The 20,437-nt window shown below is 33.2% G+C and overlaps 2 protein-coding genes across 2 annotated transcripts; one reads left to right on the top strand and one right to left on the bottom strand.

The window, feature by feature from the left end:
• The first annotated feature begins 207 nt into the window (after nt 1-207).
• On the top strand, nt 208-14,256 carry LOC124439702 (SWI/SNF complex subunit SMARCC1-like). Its single transcript, XM_046989984.1, has 34 exons — nt 208-441; nt 546-617; nt 692-739; nt 873-958; nt 2,262-2,343; nt 2,584-2,676; nt 3,065-3,134; nt 4,315-4,384; nt 4,553-4,628; nt 4,704-4,781; nt 4,942-4,978; nt 5,137-5,186; nt 5,308-5,326; nt 5,483-5,555; nt 5,676-5,723; nt 5,991-6,051; nt 6,267-6,297; nt 6,432-6,494; nt 6,625-6,671; nt 6,903-7,057; nt 7,421-7,492; nt 7,603-7,716; nt 8,435-8,588; nt 8,711-8,793; nt 8,891-8,930; nt 9,477-9,530; nt 9,886-10,021; nt 10,133-10,255; nt 10,510-10,620; nt 10,879-10,931; nt 11,201-11,320; nt 11,638-11,772; nt 12,566-12,764; nt 13,122-14,256. Exons 1-34 carry the CDS (start codon nt 331-333, stop codon nt 14,063-14,065), a joined length of 3,708 nt encoding a protein of 1,235 aa, XP_046845940.1. The 5' UTR covers nt 208-330; the 3' UTR covers nt 14,066-14,256.
• A 491-nt stretch (nt 14,257-14,747) lies between these two features.
• LOC124440001 (homeobox protein DBX2-like) lies at nt 14,748-18,585 on the bottom strand. Its single transcript, XM_046990313.1, has 3 exons — nt 18,279-18,585; nt 16,684-16,818; nt 14,748-15,796 (listed from the first exon to the last, which is right to left on the bottom strand). The coding sequence occupies exons 1-3, from the start codon at nt 18,469-18,471 to the stop codon at nt 15,507-15,509; spliced, it is 618 nt and encodes a 205-aa protein (XP_046846269.1). The 5' UTR covers nt 18,472-18,585; the 3' UTR covers nt 14,748-15,506.
• Between the last annotated feature and the right edge of the window lie 1,852 nt (nt 18,586-20,437).

The raw sequence follows: 20,437 nt of genomic DNA, 5'->3' as shown, positions 1-20,437 counted from the left end.
CCACTCAATTTCAGCATGCGAGAAGAGAATTTTAACTCAATAATTATTATTGAATAAATAACAATCTTTCGAAAAATAAAAATTTCACAAGTATCTTTAAGAGAAATATGATTCGTATCACTTACAATAACGATAATTTCATATGCATAAATCATAAGCTCTCTCTCATGAGTTGGTAAAAAACAGGGGGGAGTGAGGATTAAAAGAAGCGGTTGAGGTGAGAATCTCGGCAGAGTACGAGTTCTTGGTTGAGTGGTATCGCATTGTTTATAAAGAATTAGTTGCACGTTGTCTGTTGTTTTTGTTTCTTTGTCACTTAGTTCTTGAAGGATGGCGGTTAGGAAAAAAGATGGTGGACCAGACTGGAAATATTACGAGTCGCCATCTGTTTGTGAACTTTTTGAACCAGTTAAACAATATTTATTGAAGAACTGCAAAAAGGTCAGAAAAAGTATATATGTTGATTAAAACACCATCAAGTTTTATGTTAATTATATGATATAATGGTATAAATGTAAATACTTAAAACCTTGTTAATATTGCAGTATGTTCAAGCTGAACCACCAACAAATAAAATTTTGGCAACCCTCACTGGACAGTTGCTTCAATTTCAGGAGGTATATATGAATTTGTCTTAAATGTTGGCCATCCTAATTAGTCTACCTATTTTTCATAACTGTTGTAATTTTAGGAAAACTTTGGGATTAATGGAACCAAGCGTCTACTGTGCAAACTCCCAGTAAGTGTAATTAAGCATTTCTGGCTTTTTGATATAACTGCTGTGGTTAGTTCATCAACAAATTATTACTAATTCTACTTCTGATTGAAGTATCTGATTTTCATTAGTTTTGAATAAGAATTGTTTTTCATAGATAAAGTTGTTCCTTGACTACAGTTTTGGAGGTTCATTGTGTCATATTCTATCCACAGTTTTCAAAACAAAAACAGAACAAGGGTGGTTAGTGATAAATATGTATTCAGTTTTTTATTTTACAAGATCTTGCGGCTAGTTCATTGCTATCAAGTAAAATTAGACTTAATTCCATGAATTATGGGTTTGAAAAATTGCAAATTGCAAAATAAATTGGAAGGGGTAGGGGGGAGATGAGGCAGTTTTTTTATAATTCAGAATCTGCACCAACTTGCTATAAATGTGGCTTTTGATGGTGTATGTCAAACTTTTACATTCAAATAGAGAAGGTTGTACCTATAATTTCTGTGCAATTTTATTCACATGATTTATTTTCATAAATAAAAAACGGTTTAAACTGGGTGATGGTAGTTACCCAGTACGGTTTGAACTGGGTGATGTGAGTTTGGAAGGTGTATTGGAGTTTAAATATCTGGGCAATGTGTTAAATGATGGTGGAGGGTGCGAGCAAGCAGTGAGGAACAGAGTTCAAGCAGCGTGGTGGAGTTTTAGAGAGTTGTCGGGAATGTTGTGCGGAAAGTCAACTTCGTTGAAGCAGAAGGGAGAATTGTACAAGGCATGTGTTAGAAGTGTTTTGGGATATGGAGCAGAGTGTTGGGCGCCGAAAGCAGAGGACCTGAGAAGATTGGCGTCGAAGGAAAGGAGAATGCTTAGGATGATGTGTGGTGTAACGTTGATGGATAGGATTCGAAGTGAAGAGATTAGAGAAAGAGTTGGTGTTTAGTGTATGGAGAATTGGGTAAGGCGCCAGCGTTTAAGGTGGTTTGGCATGTGGAAAGGAGGGAAGAAAGTGCTGAAATTCGTAGAACGTTGCATATGAATGTTGATGGAGTCCGCAAACGAGGTAGACCGAGAAAGAGATGGATGGATGCTGTGAACAGTGATATGAAGGCGATGGGTATAAGGAGAGATATGGCGAGAGATAGAGACATTTGGCGTAGAAAAGTTCATGGACCGGTTAACCCCCCTGGCGGGGATTAATACTGGCCGGTATACAAATGTTGTTTGTTTGTTTGTTTTATTTTCATAAAACAAGTGTATTAAAGATTACTTATTGCATCAATAAAGCATTTGTGTATTTTTTGAATTGTTGAAATTCAATGTTGTCTGTACCACACTAACTTTTACAAATTGATGCAAAAAATATGTATCACTTTTACAAGTGCCAGCTTTACAACTATAAATTGCTCTTAATTTTAATAACGATTTCCGAAAGGTGACGAGCATTTTTAATACAAACCTTTTTGGCAAATATTGACTATTTGTATCAGACTTGTAGTAAAAATATGAGAATAAAAATATCATTGTTTGATTTATCACATTGCCATAGGAGAAGATTTGATTTCCAATCACCATCAAGGATGGACAGAAATGTTGAGCTGTTTTTGAACATTGAAAAGACATTAAAAGAGGTAAAAAGTGAACACTCCTGTTCTAAAAGTGTACTCACACTCCTACACAATGAGAGAGGCTTTAAAATCATCTTATAATTATGATGGAATTTTCAGTACGTAAGTGTTAGTGAAATTTTACAATACAGGTATAAAAATAAATAATCACACATTACTACTTGCGATGATATTTATTTGGTAAAATAATAATGGTCAGTGTGTATGTAGGTGAACTGCAAACTTTGTCTTTTATTTAATCAGGAGAATTTTCTTACAATGCCAAATGTCTATCTTATGCCTGAAATTGATCAAAAAACAATGGCTAAACTAAAAGACATTTTGAAAAAACATAATGTAAGTATCTGATTAATAAACAATGTTGTAGATCTTGCTTCCATTAGTAGATAGATCATCTTTAGTGTAATATCACTCAAAAGAGAAATTAATTTTATACATAAATATTACTACTTACGTTAGTTGAATATGATTATAAGTGGGTATATGCATGGCTTTAATTGCTATACTATTGGTAACAGTTACTGCTTTAGTAAAACACAACTGGTTGATTCGTTGTTCGAAGATAAAGTGGTTCTGGCAAACGATGTTAGCTGAAATAAATACTTATACTGGTAGTTAATTTAAAGTACAGGAAATGTTCTCAACAAGTTTCTTGTTGCAAATTAATTATTTTGATAGTATGAACATACAGTAGAGTAAAATAGCACATTAATATTTCTTGTAGGGATCTGTTGTTGAAGACAAGGAATCTGCTACTCATGTTGTCTTTCCAATACCTCAACCATGTCAGGATGGTAAATTGTTTAAAACTATACATATATGTAAAAGTGGTTTTGATATTTAATGTAAGGATTCGGATTCATTGTTTTTGATCATCTCAGCATTTGTTTATCCACATTATTTGGACTTTGTACAAACTTGTTGTACAATGAAATTCCTCCAATCATTGCATTAGTGACTTTGTATGTTCAGTACTAGACAGTGAGATCTTACACCAATAAACTTTGCAATGGCACACATCCAGTTATTTGTACTACAAAGTTCAGTACTAGACAGTGAAATCTTACACCAATAAACTTTTCAATGGCACACATCCAGTTATTTGTACTACAAAGGTCAGTACTAGACAGTGAGATCTTACATCAATAAACTTTTCAATGGCACACATCCAGTTATTTGTACTACAAAGGTCAGTACTAGACAGTGAGGTCTTACATCAATAAACTTTTCAATGGCACACATACAGTTATTTGTACTACAAAGGTCAGTACTAGACAGTGAGATCTTACATCAATAAACTTTTCAATGGCACACATCCAGTTATTTGTACTACAAAGTTCAGTACTAGACAGTGAGATCATACATCAATGAACTTTTCAATGGCACACATCCAGTGGCATAGCCAGACTGCAAATTTGGTTGTGCTATGGAAATTTCTCATTATAAATATTTACATTGCATGAACAAACTTGTGGGCTAGCTACACAACTACACATCAGACCCACGGTAATTCTACTTACTGAGACCGACTTTATAGTGTCTTTATTTGATAGAAAAGCTAATAATTTTAGCTGAACCAACTTTTTTTGTCTTCTATTAGGTTTAGATCAACTTTTTTACTTATTTCACAAAAGCTGGTGGGTGACACAACCACTCACTCCCACACAACCTTTTTTGTCCTACTCCTACTATCATATTCACTTGTATTATTCATATGTATTAACAATTGAAGTTTTTGCATACATAAATTGTCAGCCATAACTAATCGTGTTAAAATTGATGTTTATTAACTGAATTTTGTTGACGTGCTCTTTTCTTAAGAAGAATATGTTGTTTTTCAAATGTTTGTGATCAAACTTACTCATCAACATTGTCTGTGTTTTTTAAAGTAGTTCCTCAGTTATAAAAATAGGCTTCCTTTGGGATTTTGATTTGTTCAATACACTAACTGTATATTGTGTTGATTTCTTGCAGATGAATGGTTGCGTCCAATTGAAAAGAAAGATGAAAAGGTCTTAGTTCATTGGTGGTATTATCCTGACAGGTTATACATGTTGTTTGTTATTTTGAACTACTGTAAGCTTGGGTTAATTATTACTGTTTTTGTTTAACCTGTTATACGTTAACATTCATTTTGACTTGGTCAAATAACTCATTTCTCTTCTTTAATACCAAAACTTCCCCATGTAATTCTGAAACTGTGTTATTGTAGTTATGACACCTGGGTTTCAACTGGAGATGTAAGTGATGAACCTGAACCCCAACCACTACATCACGGGCAATGGGAGGTTAGTGAGACGGCATGTAATTTCGAAAGAAATGTTACTTTGTGTTGGTTATTCTTTTGATTATACATTAAAAAGGTTAACGGTAGATGGCTGATTGATCTCGATCTATTCAATGAATGGATGAATGAAGAAGATTATGAAATGTCAGATTTGGTAAAAATTAAATCAAATATATGTTTATGAAAACTTGTGCTGTTTTTCTAAGTATGGCAGGGACGTCATTTGATTTTGAATCTTTTTCTTCGTCAGTTATCATTTACGAAATAGTTTTGAAATCAATGTCTTTGAAAACAGGATTTTGTGTTGATTTTAGATTGAAGGAACAATCAAAGAAGGTGTTTCTGCTGAAGGTGATTTAATATGTTCAGAAATCGAGACGTTTTTTGCTCTCAAATAATAAATACAACAGCAGCAATCTTGTTTTTTTTCAGCAACAATTTCCTTTATTTTGTTTTTGTGACCACACGAAGTTATGAGATGAGCTCACTAACTCTAAGTTTATTTTTAGTTCGAAAAAGACGCAAAAGCTTGAGAGGTGGAGGAAACAAAGATGATGAGGTTGTGAATCATATACTAATTTATTCTGTGTTAGAAAATAGTCGTCTCAACCAATAGCTGTATAGACTCTATACTGATTTCATATTTTTGTGTATAAATCTCTTATCTATTTGTTTTACAGATACCATCTAGTCCTGAAGGTCAGTTGTACGTACGTAAATTGCAAAATAATCACTTTGTAGTGCTTACAAATTTGATAATGAATTATTGAAACTAACTGTTTATATGTTTAATGTTGAGCAACGTCTGTAGACAGTATTAACACTGCAGTAATAATTCAAATACTTACTTGAAAGGAAAAGAAAAGAAAAGGAAAAGATCTCCATCACCGGAATCTGCGAGGAAGAAAAAACCGAATCCTAAAAAAAGGTACGACGAAAAATTTTCTTTGCTGGAGTCTCCAATTTTTAAAAGATACGTAGATGATAATAATTTAACGTTGAAACATTTTTGACAACATTTTAAAGCATGTACGTAAACCTGTTTCAGTATTGTTCCTGCACTCGTGAATAACAAAGTTGACAAGGACATTGAAAGGTGTGTTGTCAAATAACATGGAATATCTATATAGCTACGTACATTCTTCTTTTGAGGGAGAATATTGTTGCTATAGACTAAAATCTAGTACAGAATTTGTGTACTATATAGTACAAGTATCCTATATTTATGAATACTTTATTATTTTTGTGAGGAGCGAATTCTTTCTTGTCATGTCATGCGCATTTTCATTTAATCATGTAATCACCTTCTTCGTTCACACTTTGAACGTCGTTAAGATCGCTCAGGAGAATTCGTATTTTATAGTGAGAAAGAAATAGAAGAAGACATTACTCAAGAGTTGCCAGATCCTCCACCTGTACCTGTTGTACGTAGTTTTAAAATTGTTTTATTCTTTACTTTATGCTGCAAAGGTTATCTCAAATTCTTCTCCACACATTATGAAAATTTCTTACTTTCTTTATGCAACTTCTCAAACAATTACGATGGTGAACACATCTTTTGTCTGGGAAATTCAATTAAGACTGTTTGTACGTGTGCAACACATTTTGAAAAAGCTCTGTATTTTTTGATTTATTTTAGGTGGAAGAAGTTAGTTTACCTACTTCGGAAGGTAAGTTTAAACTACGTGTGTCGTGTGTTTTACTGCATGCAATAAGCCCTTGGTAATTTTTTATTCGATTTATATACTGAAAATTTCGCTTAGACAAATCTTGTTGAGTAGTCAGTGTGTACTTTTATATTCAGCTGTAAAGAACAAAGATCCAGACTCGACACCAGTTCAGGATGGGGTTATGATGGATATTTTAGGTAAATAAATAATTGTATTTACGTATATATACATATGTACATATATGTAGTTATATGTTTTTGCGTCATATCTTACTTAAAATGATTCATAAAATAATAAAGCGTCATGTTAACTATTTTTTTCCATCAGCTCCACCTAAAACACACGAGGAAGAAGATGAAGATAAAGAAACAATTGTCAGTAAAATTACTTCTGTACTTGGACCAATGAGAATTAAGGAATTATTTACTTTTAATCAGTGTTGATACAGTGTAGACAAAAATATTTTCATCCCACTTTATTTGAACACAGAAAAATTAACTCAGCAGGACTTGATTAACGGACTGCCTACGTCAGTAATGACCGTTATTATAAAATGGTTCTTATGAACGAATCTCTTTATCGCAAATTTTCTTCCTGAATTATAGGGTCCAGATTCAGCGCCAGGATCTCCAGGATCCGCTCAAGACGGCAGCAAACCTGAGGAAATGTTTGAAGATCCTACAAGTTATGATGAACATTTAACAGAACAAAGTCACCATGTTATTGTTCCAAGTTATTCATCATGGTTTGATTATAATAGGTGAAAAAATGTTAAATAATCAGTGGACCATTTGCTTGTTCTTCCTGCTTTTTCTCCCAAAAGGATTTTAGGGAGTTTGTATTGAAACTGAAAAATTGGTTTTTCATTTATTTGAAACAGTCAACATTTGTGTTTTTATGATATAGCAAATGATGGAATACATAGTTTATTTTTTGTAAAATGTAGTAAAACCCACGCCTCGTATTCCTTTGATTTCTTGCTGGTTAAAACCCACGCCTCATATTTCTTTGATTTCTTGCTGGTTGTGTTGTAGATTTTTTCAACACGAGTGAAAAAGTTATGTATTTTACAATTTTGATTTACTTAGGTGCACAATTAATAATTGTTTTGTGTATTATGTAGCATCCATGCCATTGAAAGAAGGGCACTTCCTGAATTTTTTAACGGCAAAAATAAATCCAAAACACCAGAGATGTACGTATGCAGTTTTGTAAATTTCTAAAATTAAATTTCATTGATCACTCAAAACATGTTAAAGCTGCTACTTGTATTTTACATGTTTTATTTTGCTGAATTTTTTATAGATATTTAGCATATCGCAACTTTATGATCGATTCATATCGATTAAATCCTACAGATTATCTTACAGCAACAGCCTGTCGACGAAATCTAGCTGGCGATGTTTGCTCCATATTACGGTAATTTTACAAACGTGTTCACTAGCATACGTTTTTGAAAATTGTGTTATTCATTTTTGGTGTGTTCACAGCGCTGACCAGTAGCCTCAATAAAATTTTTACCGATTGAGATATTTCGTGTCATCGAAGATGCATTTTCAAAAGAAAAAGTGAATTTAAAGTAATAACATTTAATTTGCTGTTTGTTTTTGAATTTTTGATGTTCGAGCAATTGAGCTTAGCATCTTCGATGTTATACAGTGTATAAATACAATATATACAGATAAATTGGAATTGTTGTTTGGCATCTAGTTGCAAAATCTGATAATTTCACTGGAACTGTGATGATTATTAAATTCACATCTATCGAGAAAAGTGTATTTATAATAATCAAATAGAAAGTACATCAGTTTTCAAATAGAAGTTTACGCACATTTCATATTTTATTTTCCTATTTGAGTTTAACGAAACAGTATCTATGACTTACAAACAGCAGGGTCAATGTTATGACAATGAAAGTAGAATATGTGAGAATGTATTTTTTAACAGAGGTTTAATATAGCCAGGTTTTAGACGCTTTGAAAATTTAACTATTTATTCTGCGGCTGGATAGACTGCTTTCTTCAACGAAGAGCTTTTGACTACCTGCGTAACTTTTGATTTTTCATAGGCTTTAAAACTGTCTGAGTGTTTTTATTTTATATCTTTTACATCAAAGTAAAGGTGAAGTTCGTTTTAGGGTTCATGCTTTTCTTGAACAATGGGGATTAGTGAATTATCAAGTGGACGCTGACAGTCGTCCTACTCCTATGGGACCTCCTTCCACCTCACATTTTCATATTTTGGCTGACACTCCAGCTGGAGTGCAACCTTTGCCACATCCACGATCTCAGGTAACAGAATGTACTGTGTTGCATAATACTTCATTTAGAGAAGATAATCATGACAATATTATGGTTGAAAAGTTACAAAGAACTGTACGTAGCTAATTGTCGATTTAATTTATTTTTTTTAGAATGCGCCAAGTGATCGAATGTTTCAATCCAAAGAAGAAATGATTCCAAAGCCAGCAGTAAAGAATGATCTCACTAACTTTGGGTAAGGAAAGTTTAATATATATTTTTATATAGATGGTTTTTTGTTTCCCTTTATTGGATTTTTTCATTGTAAACAGATAAACATTACGTACTTCTAGATTGAGAACTGATCAATATCTTTCGAAAAAAAGCCAAAAGGTATGAAATGAATTATGAAGTCATATAATTGAAATAGTTCAATGTCAGATTTTGCTAAATTTTCATTGAAAACTGTTCTATGACGTCACTGAGCAATGTTCAGCGAACTTACGTCTGTAGCAACACTTGATCGTAACTTTGTTTTACATGAAGGAAAAATTTCTTGTTTACATAAAGGATAAAGGATGTTATATATTTTCCGATCTTCGTTAATATTATTAAGAAATGCCTTTCTTGTCATTAATGCTTCTTTTATAAAATACTAAATTCGCTCATCACGACATCTTCATTTGCCTTAAATGTCTATACGTACAATAGTTTGGAGTGACTGCTTATCATAAGGTTGTACATTTAGTCTAATTAATTGTGTTTTTGACATTGAAAGTTTTAACTGCCTTTTAGAAAGAAAATTTACCGTGCTCTAATAGAAATCTTGTATAAAGTAAACAGGACCTAGGTCAATACATGGAGATCACATGCATTTTTATATACTGTAGAGTATGCAGTTTCTCACATTTTTTTAATGTTGTTGAACGATTTTTATAGGCTGCAACTGCTACAAAAGAATGGACTGATCATGAAACCTTACGTTTACTCGAGGTATTGGCCTATTCTTTTAATAATGCAAAATTTTTAGACAAATTACAAGAAATAAAAGCCGCTTCAAATAAGTGTTGCTTTCTTCTTTATGTGAAATATTAAACTGCATGATGAGAGACATTTTTATTCACTGATAAATTGTGAAAAGAAACTCATGGATCACCATGAACCGCCCTGTGGTTTTAGCAAAGAAGATTTAATCAGCGCAGCGGTTTTTTGTCAAATACTTGTTTAGACTAGTTAAAATTGAAGGGTAAAATTTGTTCTCTGCAAGAATGAACACTGTCTAAAACAATTGCATTTTGTTTGACGAAACACAAAAACACAAATTATCTGTATTGGGTTTTTGTTAAAGGGACTTGAGATGTTTAAAGATGACTGGAATAAAGTTGCAGAACACGTAAGCTCACGGACACAAGATGAATGTATTTTGCATTTTTTGCGTCTTCCTATTGAGGATCCGTTTTTGGAGGAGTCAACTGGGGCATTAGGTTTGAATATTTAATATTTTTTTTTGAAATGTTATAATCAAGTTAGCGTGTCGATTTGTTAATGCATAACACAATTGATCTCTTTTGAATTTTTTGGTTTATATTTTCAAGGTCCGTTAGCCTATCAACCAATACCATTTAGTCAGCAAGGAAACCCGGTCATGTCAACTGTTGCTTTTCTTGCTTCCATTGTTGATCCGCGTGTGGCAAGCGCGGCGGCTAAAGCTGCTTTAGGTAAGTCCAATGGTCATCCATTGTTGAACTATATGTTGCAAGCGCGACTGCTAAAGCTGCTTTAGGTTAGTCCAATGGTCATCCATTGTTGAACAGTATGTGGCAAGCGAGGTTGCTAAAGCTGCTCTATGTAATTAAGAGAAATCTACTTGATTTTGTTTGTTGTTGAATAAATTTAATTTTCCAAAACAATCACTGGAAATTTTTGCTATACGTTGTTTTGTTCTTGATTGATTAATTTCTTTTGGTTCCAGATGAGTTTGGTCTAATGAAAAAGGAAATTCCTATGAACGTACTGGAAGCACGGGTTAAAAAAGCGGTGGAGGAAATGGAAAGTGAATTAAAAGTGGAAGGAAAGGAACCAGGTTGGTGTATGCTCATTCAAAATTCTTGCCCTGAAGATCTGATAAAAAATAAAGTTCTCAATTAAAAAAATTTACTCTAAGATTCATGTGAATTTAATGTGATTTAGCACATATTTTGTTTAAAATGAAGAAACAAACCATATTTCGATATTTATGAAATATGGTGATGAAGACTATGAAGACCAGTGACTGTTGAAATGAATCACTATATTATAGACAAAATAGAAAATCTAAATGGTCTAAATAAATGTTTTACAGTTGAGCCAATACAGAAGGATAATAGTAAAGAAGAAAAGACGTCTACAGTTAAGGTGTGTATAGATGACATAAGTTTAAACTAATTAGACATTTTGCTAAATATTGATGTCCAAAATTTTTATAGTTTATTTTTATTTTATGACGTTTTAACTTCAGAGATTAACATGACTGTTTTGGCAGTACAGGGGGAGGCGAATCTTCAATTTATGACGTTTTAACTTCAGAGAATTAACAAGACTATTTTGACAATACAGGGGAGGCGAATCTTCAATTTATGACGTTTTAACTTCAGAAAATTAACAGTAATATTTTGACAATATAGGGGGAGGCGAACTCTGAATCGAAAGATACTGGAGCATTATCTGAGAATCAAGAGATCAACAAGGAGAATATGGCGACGGCAGCGGCGGCTGCTTTAGCTGCAGCTGCTGTAAAATCTAAGGTTAATTTTTTGTAGGATGTTTGTTGTCACTGCTCATCTTTAGGTATTGTTACTATGGAGACCAGTTTATTCGCACTGCCTTTTGATAAGAACTATACATGATCTTTTGATTCTATGAAACTGGTTTATAATAATGATATTTCATTCATAAATCGCTTTTACACTTTATATTGGGAAGATTGTTGTAATTTTCTCATATATCTTGCAATCTTATGAATAAGCCACTACGGAAAGGGCATTTTTAGCTTGTGCAAATTTATAAATACATTATAAAAGAAAGAATGTTATTTCATGTTCATAGTAAAATATAATTTTAGCATTTGGCTCAAGTTGAAGAACGCAAAATCAAATCCCTTGTTGCTTTACTTGTTGAAACTCAGATGAAAAAACTGGAAATCAAGCTTCGGCATTTTGAAGAACTGGAAACCATCATGGACAGAGAACGAGAAACTGTAAGTAGCTAGACAAAAAATCATTAATGGGTTTTTTCTGATAGTGAAAATTTTTCATCTTTCTGTTCTGTACGAAATTTCTTTTGCTAGGAAATTTCAAAGATAATATCGTACTTTACATACTTACAGATGATATATGTTTGTAAATGATGATCGTCCAGGTTAATAAAGTCCTGAGAAGGACTGTTTTTGTTGTTGTTGACTGACGTTTCGACAACCTTGGCGGTAGTTATCTTCAGAGTTTTGACTGAAGATGACTACCGCTTTTTAACCTGGACGATCATTTACAAACATGAAATGTTTTGAGATGTTTTCATTACAGTGTCTTTACCATATGCAGTAAATACTTTATCTTAGATTATAAGACTCTAAAGATGACTACCGCTAAGGCTGAAGATGACTACCGCTATTTTGACTCTGAAGATGACTACCGCTAAGGTTGTCGAAACGTCAGTCAACAACAACAACAAAAACAGTCCTTCTCAGGACTTTATTAACCTAGACGATCATCATTTACAAACATATAACGATACTCCCGGGTTCAAACCATTTACTTTATACTTACAGATGATTAATTCAATAGTCGAGTGGTTGGTTTATTCAATTGTCGAGTTATTGATTTTCTTGTGACCAGATTCATATTTCGTGTTCCACGCAATTTCTTTCTTGTGTTGTTCATCTATTATACTGAGTTCATCCTTTTATAACATAATTTATAATAAAGAATTTAAGCATCAAAAACAATTTAAAAGACGTACACGCTATAACTGTGACCATTATATCCCTTATACAGTTGGAATACCAACGGCAGCAACTTTTGGTGGAGAAACAACAGTTTCATCAAGAACAGTTAAAGCTTGCTGAAATGAGAGCACGTGCAAGTCAGGTGGCTAATGTTACTACTGAATCAATTGCTCCACCTCAAGCTACTCAAGTAACAACTTCAAGCGAATCACCGCAACCTACACAACCAGTGAGAGTCCCTACACCAGGTAAGAAAAGTTATGACATTGTCTACTGACACAACCTACACAACCAGTGAGAGTCCCTACGCTAGGTAAGAAAAGTTATGACATTGTCTACTGACACATCCTACACAACCAGTGAGAGTCCCTACGCTAGGTAAGAAAAGTTATGACATTGTCTACTCTCGCAACTGAAGAAGACCTTAGCACATTTTAAACGATCAAATGATGCTATTTTACTGAGTAAATGAGTGGAGACCTAAAGAATTTAAGATGAATTTCTGATCTGGTCAGCTTAATCGTTTCACTCAAATTTTTTCTAAAATCTTGTAGTGATATTGTACAGTAACTAAATTTCTTGTGATCATTGTTACATCATCACAGTTGAAAGGCAAGCTACTGGATCTAATCCGCCTTCGGTTGGACCTTCACCTTCATCTGTTGGCTCTCAAGGTCGAACCACACCAAATGCATCACTTGTTTCCTCACCTGTACCTCAACCATCGCATTCATTAAAACAATCTGTTGAAGGACAACACGAGCAACTACCTGCACAGCCTGCAAAACAGCCAACGCCTCCTCCTACTTCCCAGCAGTCAGTGCAACAGCAAATTCCACTTCAACAAATGCAACACTTGCATATGCAACAATTGCAGAAAATGCAACAGATGCAACAACAACAACAACAACAACAACAACAACAACGCCAGTCCGTCTTTCATCAACAACCTATTTTACCGAAACAACAAGTGCAAACACAACAACAACAGCAATTGGCCAACACTCAACTTCCTCAGAAACATTTAAACCAACCTCAGCTTGCTCCACAACGTGTACAACAATCATCAAGAGGTCAACCTTCTCTTGGTGGAAACAATTCTCCAGGAAGTAACGTCCGTATGACTACTTCACCACGTGCTCAATCTCCTTTATCAACAACCGTACATCCTGGTAATTTACCAGCATCAACTCAATCTTCTTTACCTATGTATATGCCATCAACTAACTATCCTGCTGGTGGAGTGTCTGGTAACGTGAATAGACCAATCATGCCTTCCCCTGTCATGTATTCAACACCTTCCGGCCAATCATCATCATCAGGTTATACTATGAACCAATCTCTTCCACAAGGTATGCAATATGGTACACAGCGACCTGGAATGCCTGTCATTCCAAAACGTCCTCCGATGCAGAACTACCCGCAGCAATTTACTGGTCCTCTCATTCAACCTACTGCCTACAACACTCAAAGTTTTCCAGATACAAGTGGTTATTCTGCAGGATATATGTCTTCAACAGGCAGTCAGCATCCTCCGACAACTGGATAAACCCGAACTGTTCACGTTATTGTAGTTTTATTGTACACGTTCATATTCTGAATTTTTATTTGGTTGTTGTTGTGCTGTTTTTCTTTTGATAATAAGATGAACAGTTGCTCAAATCTGATTGGTTGAAAGACGTGTATGCAAAATAGAGGGCAAAAAAGTTTTTCAATAACAAAAATTAATTCATTACTGAAGCGTTAAACTACACTTTTTAAACGGAATTGAATTTTTAACACAAAATTTCATTTTATGTAATGAAAATTAATGTCCAACATAAAGTTTTAATTAGAGCCATAGAAATAGACCAAAAAAAATTGTAAACTTGAATTTATTGTGACGTTTCGTTTCAATTTTACAATTTTTTTTGGTCTATTTCTATGGCTCTAATTAAAACTTTATGTTGGGCATTAATTTTTATCACACGAATTCGATTTCCGCTCGGCAAGTCTCTCGCTACAATTTCATTTTAACTTGAGCTAAAGCTAGAATTATAATTTTAAAATTTTTCTTATGCTTTTAACTCATCATAAAGTTATGCAATTGTGTGTACATATTGTGATTATTATATTGGCATGTAGAACATAACTTTCTTTTATAATACGCGAACAGTAAAGTACGCGAACACCAAAGATGCGGACTTTTATACATGCATGCAAAATTTCCCTTGGCTTGAGTATCAGCCTTATTCCGTTTTAGACCATGATCATATTCAAATTACTAGGAAATTTCTACAAACGTTCTAGTTAAAACGTAAACAATGAAAGTTCATATAAATCAAAAAATTTGATATATGTCTAAACGCTGTGGTTGACATGTATTGACTCTAGCTAAAATCCGCGTTTTCATTCCTCAAATTTTTAGCTTAATATATTATTTTTATCATGATAAATTTTATATGAGATTTTCAGTTCCAAATTTCAATGTTTCATTGAGTTTTATGTTCAGAAAAATGCTTATTACTTTATATTCAAGTAAGACGTGAATAGCAGAGCCCTCGTGAACAGCATGTTGTAACAAGACGTCAAATTTATTCGTTGCCTTGAGCTGCATTAGCGAGACAACATCTGGTGGACGGTTGATGACTCTATAAATAAACTGTACACTCTTGGATATTTGGGTTTCTCAAAAACATGTTTACCTTGCAGCTTGCTCTTCACGATAATTCATTTGAGAACTAAAAGAATATAATCAAAATATAACCCACAAATGTAGAATTTATCTCAGTCATACTCTACTTCTGAGAATTTCTGCATTGCCCGAAAGAATAACTCGATTTTTCTTCTAGATCATTATATTGAGGAGTTTCAATAGGTTACAACGAAGTCTTTTATGCTTTTGTACAAAGTTTTACTCTAAAAATATCATATTTTGCAAAAGATGCTTAATATTTGTTTTTGTTCTTGACTTTTATCAATAAACTCTAGCTGCTGTTTTAAGTGATAATTCACGATCTTTGTTTGAAGTTTTCACACCTCTCTGATTCTTTAACGGAGTGCTCCTCTTGACGCCATTTCATTCTTCTGTTTTGAAACCAAACTTTGACTTGGTTATCAGAAAGACCCAACATTGAGGCCAATTGGTGTCGATCAACTTTGTTCAGATATTTCTGAACTTGGAAGCGTTTTTCAAGACCTTTCCTTTGCAGGTTAGAAAAAACAGCTCGAGTCCATGGTCTTTTCGATTTTTGCTGCTTCACTCGTGAATACAAAACTTGTGCATCCATATAAGCAACGCCTACGTGGAAAAGCCATTTTCATACTCATGCTTCAATATATCACAACATATCACGAACTATATCACAATGTAGCACGAGTTTTATCACAAAACAGCACGAGTATTATCACAAGACAGCACGAGTTTTATCACAAGACAGCACGAGTTTTATCACAAGACAGCACGAGTTTTATCACAAGACTGCACGAGTTTTATTTCAACACATCACAAGTTGCATCACAACATAGCACAAATTATATTACAATACAGCACGAGATATATCATAAATTTATTGAACAAAATAAACGTTTCCTTATAAATGCGTTAAGCTTCTGTAATCTGTCTTCCAAATATTTCCAAAAGCATATTAAGTTACTGTAGTTGCTTCTGTCTCTTGTAAGAAATTTTCTATGAAAGTGTTCTGATTAGCTCCAACTATAGACAAGTCACAAGATGTGAAGTTCACATTTGCCAGTTCCTTGTTATTCTCTACCGGCATTTCTCTACTTTAACACCATTAACTGTTTATTGTCTTATAATAAGTAATTTCAGGATTGAAAATATGTTTATGATAGAAAAGTCAAATCTTTTGTAATTGTCATCAGATAATGGAGAATTGTGATGAATAAAATTGTTGCAAGCAAGTTCTTGCACATGATCACTGCATTACGTATTAATATACTCATTGCACAATACGTCAGTTCCTATTCATTGCCATTAACAAGGTTTGCGTTTATGGAAGAAGCAAAATCTTATGAAGTACATACAACAGGATTATAGTTCAAATTGTATCGTTGATATAAAATAGCAGGAATTACCGAAAACATCAAAGTTTCGTGATCATGGCTTTAACTTGTTCTTTTGTTTTGAAATATTTTTAACAATGACATTTTTATCATGTGACTTACTTTTCATTGTTTCTCTCAATGGCTTTGAGTTACCATCAGCAGAAAAACAAGAATAGTAAAATGGCGTAGTCTTCATCGAAGTACTTTTGTATGAATGATACCAAGTCAAAATTGGGAAGTCACAACACTCTAAAACTGAAATAAATAATTTTTTTTAAAATTGCCCACCTCTAACAGACCACAACAAGGGCGAACGAAGATTGATACTTGGGGGGGGGGTGGGGCAATATATATTCATATAGTCATATGGTAAAATCTGTAGTCAAAACTGATTTCAATATAAACTAATACAGTAGAACATGCTTACATGAATATTTGCCAAATATCATTCTTCCGCCGCTTTTGCCGCATGCACGGCACTAAAGGGGGACGGGAGGTGGGCTTCAACCTCCCGTTTTTGCTAACATTTATATATCATAGCCTAACTTGGGCAAAGTAAGACGCAGTAAGTTTAGTAAATATAAGTCGTATCTTCCCAAGATTCAATTTCATGGCGCAGTCCCAGTGCCGCCTTGCATGAGTTTGCTTTGTATACTGGAGGTGTTTTCTTAACATTACAATCTTGAAAAATGCTTCAAAAACTATCGTTATCCATTGAACCAATCAAATTTTGGCTCTGTGTTTTACTTATTGAAAACAGTATGTAAATCCTACTTCCTGACGAAATGTATTCAGATGAAAGCGATAAAATGTTTTGCTAAGTATCTTACAATCATAATGTGGCTGGAAAAAAGTTTTTTTTTCATAAAAAAGGTTTGTTTTATTTTAAAATTTCACCGCAAGAAAAACATTTATAGCAATATTTAAGCACTTTTATTTGTAAAGGAGAATGCATATCATATTGTGTAAGCACATCAAAACGGCCAACCATTTTACAAATTAAACGTATGATTTTTAATCCTAATGTTTTATTTTAGGAATTGCTCCTTTAATGCGCGATTTTTACTTAAAGCTGCATAATTATGATGTAACTGAACTAACTATTGATCGAGCTGCTACAAGTCATGACTAATAAACTTATTGTTGTGGATTATTGAGGACGTACATGATTTTATGAGGTGGTTTTACAAAGATTATCATGTTTTAGAAGTTTAATGCATGCAGCTGCAATTGGTTTATTATGATTCCTGAAATGCTGTGTTTATTTTGTGGAATATACAACTATACACGTAGTTCCATAATTTAGCTACCAAGTAAAACCTTAGCAATACTTGTGTTTACATTCAATTTTAACTCGTTTCATTTATATTATTAATCGTAACATCATATGCAATTCATATCGTACTTATTTCAATTCAACCATTGTCGCTGGTTGAATATATTATCATTGCTATTTGTGGGCATCACGCATTGCACATAGACGTGCATGATGGTAAATCTCGATACAATGCCTGCAAGTCAAGAATGAACTGTCTTTGCTATTGCCAAACCCTTTTTCATTCACTTTTTCTCTTTTTCAAGAATGAGATGATTATGTTTTCAACTCATGATACATTAGCATTTTTTAAGTCTTTTACCTGTTCAGTAGTGCGATCAAAATATCTCGGCATGTGCGACAATTTTCTGTCAAATAAAACACTGAAAATTCACATTACCTGTATTGCACGATTCCATAAAAGGTTCATGGTTGATGCGAAGATTTCTATAGGATGTTAGCTTGGTTATTTTTTTAAGCTGTGGGTGTTCAGACAAAAAATTGTCATCACTTTCTCTTGCCGGTGAGTTTCTGTGTTCTAATATATCTTTAATAAAAAAAGAGCGAATTCTCCTCGAAGTTACTTTGCTCATTTCTTACTCTTTCTCTGGATTAGAAGCTAACTTTGACTCACTACGCGCAAGCTTAATATGACTTTACTCTTCAAATAATGGCTAGCTAGTGCGAGTGAACAATGGTAAACTTTTATGACTTTATGTTTATAAGAGGATGTCGTAGTTTACACAAGTGTTTGTGATTGACATGGTATGAAGACCTTATAGAATACTTATCTTCTTTTCTGTGATTTCGTCCTTTGATATAGCATTTAACCAAACATTTAATTAAGCTGATCAATTACAAACGGCCGAAATAAAAACATTACACAGGACTAAACGTTTTGAGAAGTGAATGTTATAGAGCTGAATGTATAGTGCATGTCGTTGCCCAAGCCATTAAATAATCATTAAAATCCTTCTTTTATTACAGTTTGTGTCTGCAACAAAAAGTATAACATCTCCAAATGACAGTTTTTGTTTCGAAAGTTGTTCTGTTTATTTAGCATTATAAAATCCATTAATACGTAAAAAATTCATGACTTGAAAATCAAGAAAACTGTTAAGTTCGGTAAATTATATGAAGTTAATGTATTTAAACAAAATGCAGTTTAGTCTCAACGTTAAGTATTAAAAAATTCTCCTCATCCACAGTTGAAAGTTTAACTTCAAGAGGTCAAATCTTTAATTGAGTATATAGTAATAAATAATACTATGAAAGGTATTTAAAAGTATCAAATTATGATATGCATGTTCCTACCTAGTGTTCAAAGGTAAAAAAGTGAAATAAAATGCAGGTGTAATATGTCAAAAAACTCGCTAAAAGCTTGACGTTTACTTTGTTCATTATCTTAACAGATAGAGAAAAATGTTTACATACTTACGCCAGACAAAAAAAATTGAGCATATTGTAGTGAAGCATTAACGTTACAATATAAATAACAATTTAAACATATCTTATTCAGCTCATGTCTTGTTTAGTGTTTTAGTCTCAATACTATTAACTTTTTGTTAACTCTGAATGTATTTTGAATTTTAATTTGTTCTGACTATATTATACAGAGTGCATGTATTCAATTAATGAAGTCATAGATTTTTGTGAAACATGTTTCAGCTAATGATTTTGTACAGTGCAATGAAATATGCAAAGTTTTCATTCATGAATAATTTTCACATAATGGTAATTGCAGCCTTTTGAAAGTGATCTAATACACCAATAATTTATAATAAGCCATTGCAAGGTCTTCCTTATAAAAGATAGCAAACTGGAGAAGTATTTTAAAAATTTAACTGCAGGTAAAGGTAGCAACCTAATGTTTGATGATATATAAAATGTCTTAAGTTCATTTTATGAAAACAGGTTACGCGTGACGTTGCAATGTTGTCGACTTCCAATTTCTCTCTAAATCAAATGAAAGAACAAAATGTATTAAACACGTCGAGCATTTAATGAAGTTTTGTTCGTTAAAGAAAAATGTCTGTTGTGGAGATTATGAAAGATGGTCACCATTAAGTATAGCATGAATTTCAACTGACAAAAGAACTTTATGAAAAGTATCACAAGTTTGGCATATCATTCATTTCCTGCACGTAATCACAACAATTGTCTGTTTGGTTGCAAAATACATTTACGACTTATAAAAGTATTGAGAGCTTAATACATCGTATCAAGCAATTTCTTACTTAATATTCAGGTACTTTGGCTATTTGCTTTTGCGTGTCATATGTATGCTGCTTGTTTGTGTCAAAGATATCACTCGATTTCTTGAAGTTGTACCACGAGCAAATGCGACATTCAGCAACTTAAATTCATCGTACATGTTTTATGTGACAACAACTGTTGCAGGATGAAGACGAGACAGCACATTAAATAAATCATAAAACTTGTAGGCAACAAACGATAAAACCAGGAACAAATAAAATGTACGTGTGCCAAGATAGGAATATGCTAAATAGAACTTATGCTGTCTATCAACTGATAATAGAAAAGCGTTACCTGAAATAT

Source organism: Xenia sp. Carnegie-2017, unplaced genomic scaffold (genome assembly GCF_021976095.1).
Source record: "Xenia sp. Carnegie-2017 unplaced genomic scaffold, XeniaSp_v1 HiC_scaffold_2, whole genome shotgun sequence".
NCBI classification, from domain to species: Eukaryota; Metazoa; Cnidaria; class Anthozoa; order Malacalcyonacea; family Xeniidae; genus Xenia; species Xenia sp. Carnegie-2017.
Note: the sequence above shows the minus strand (reverse complement) of the source record. Positions and strands in the feature narration are given on the sequence as shown.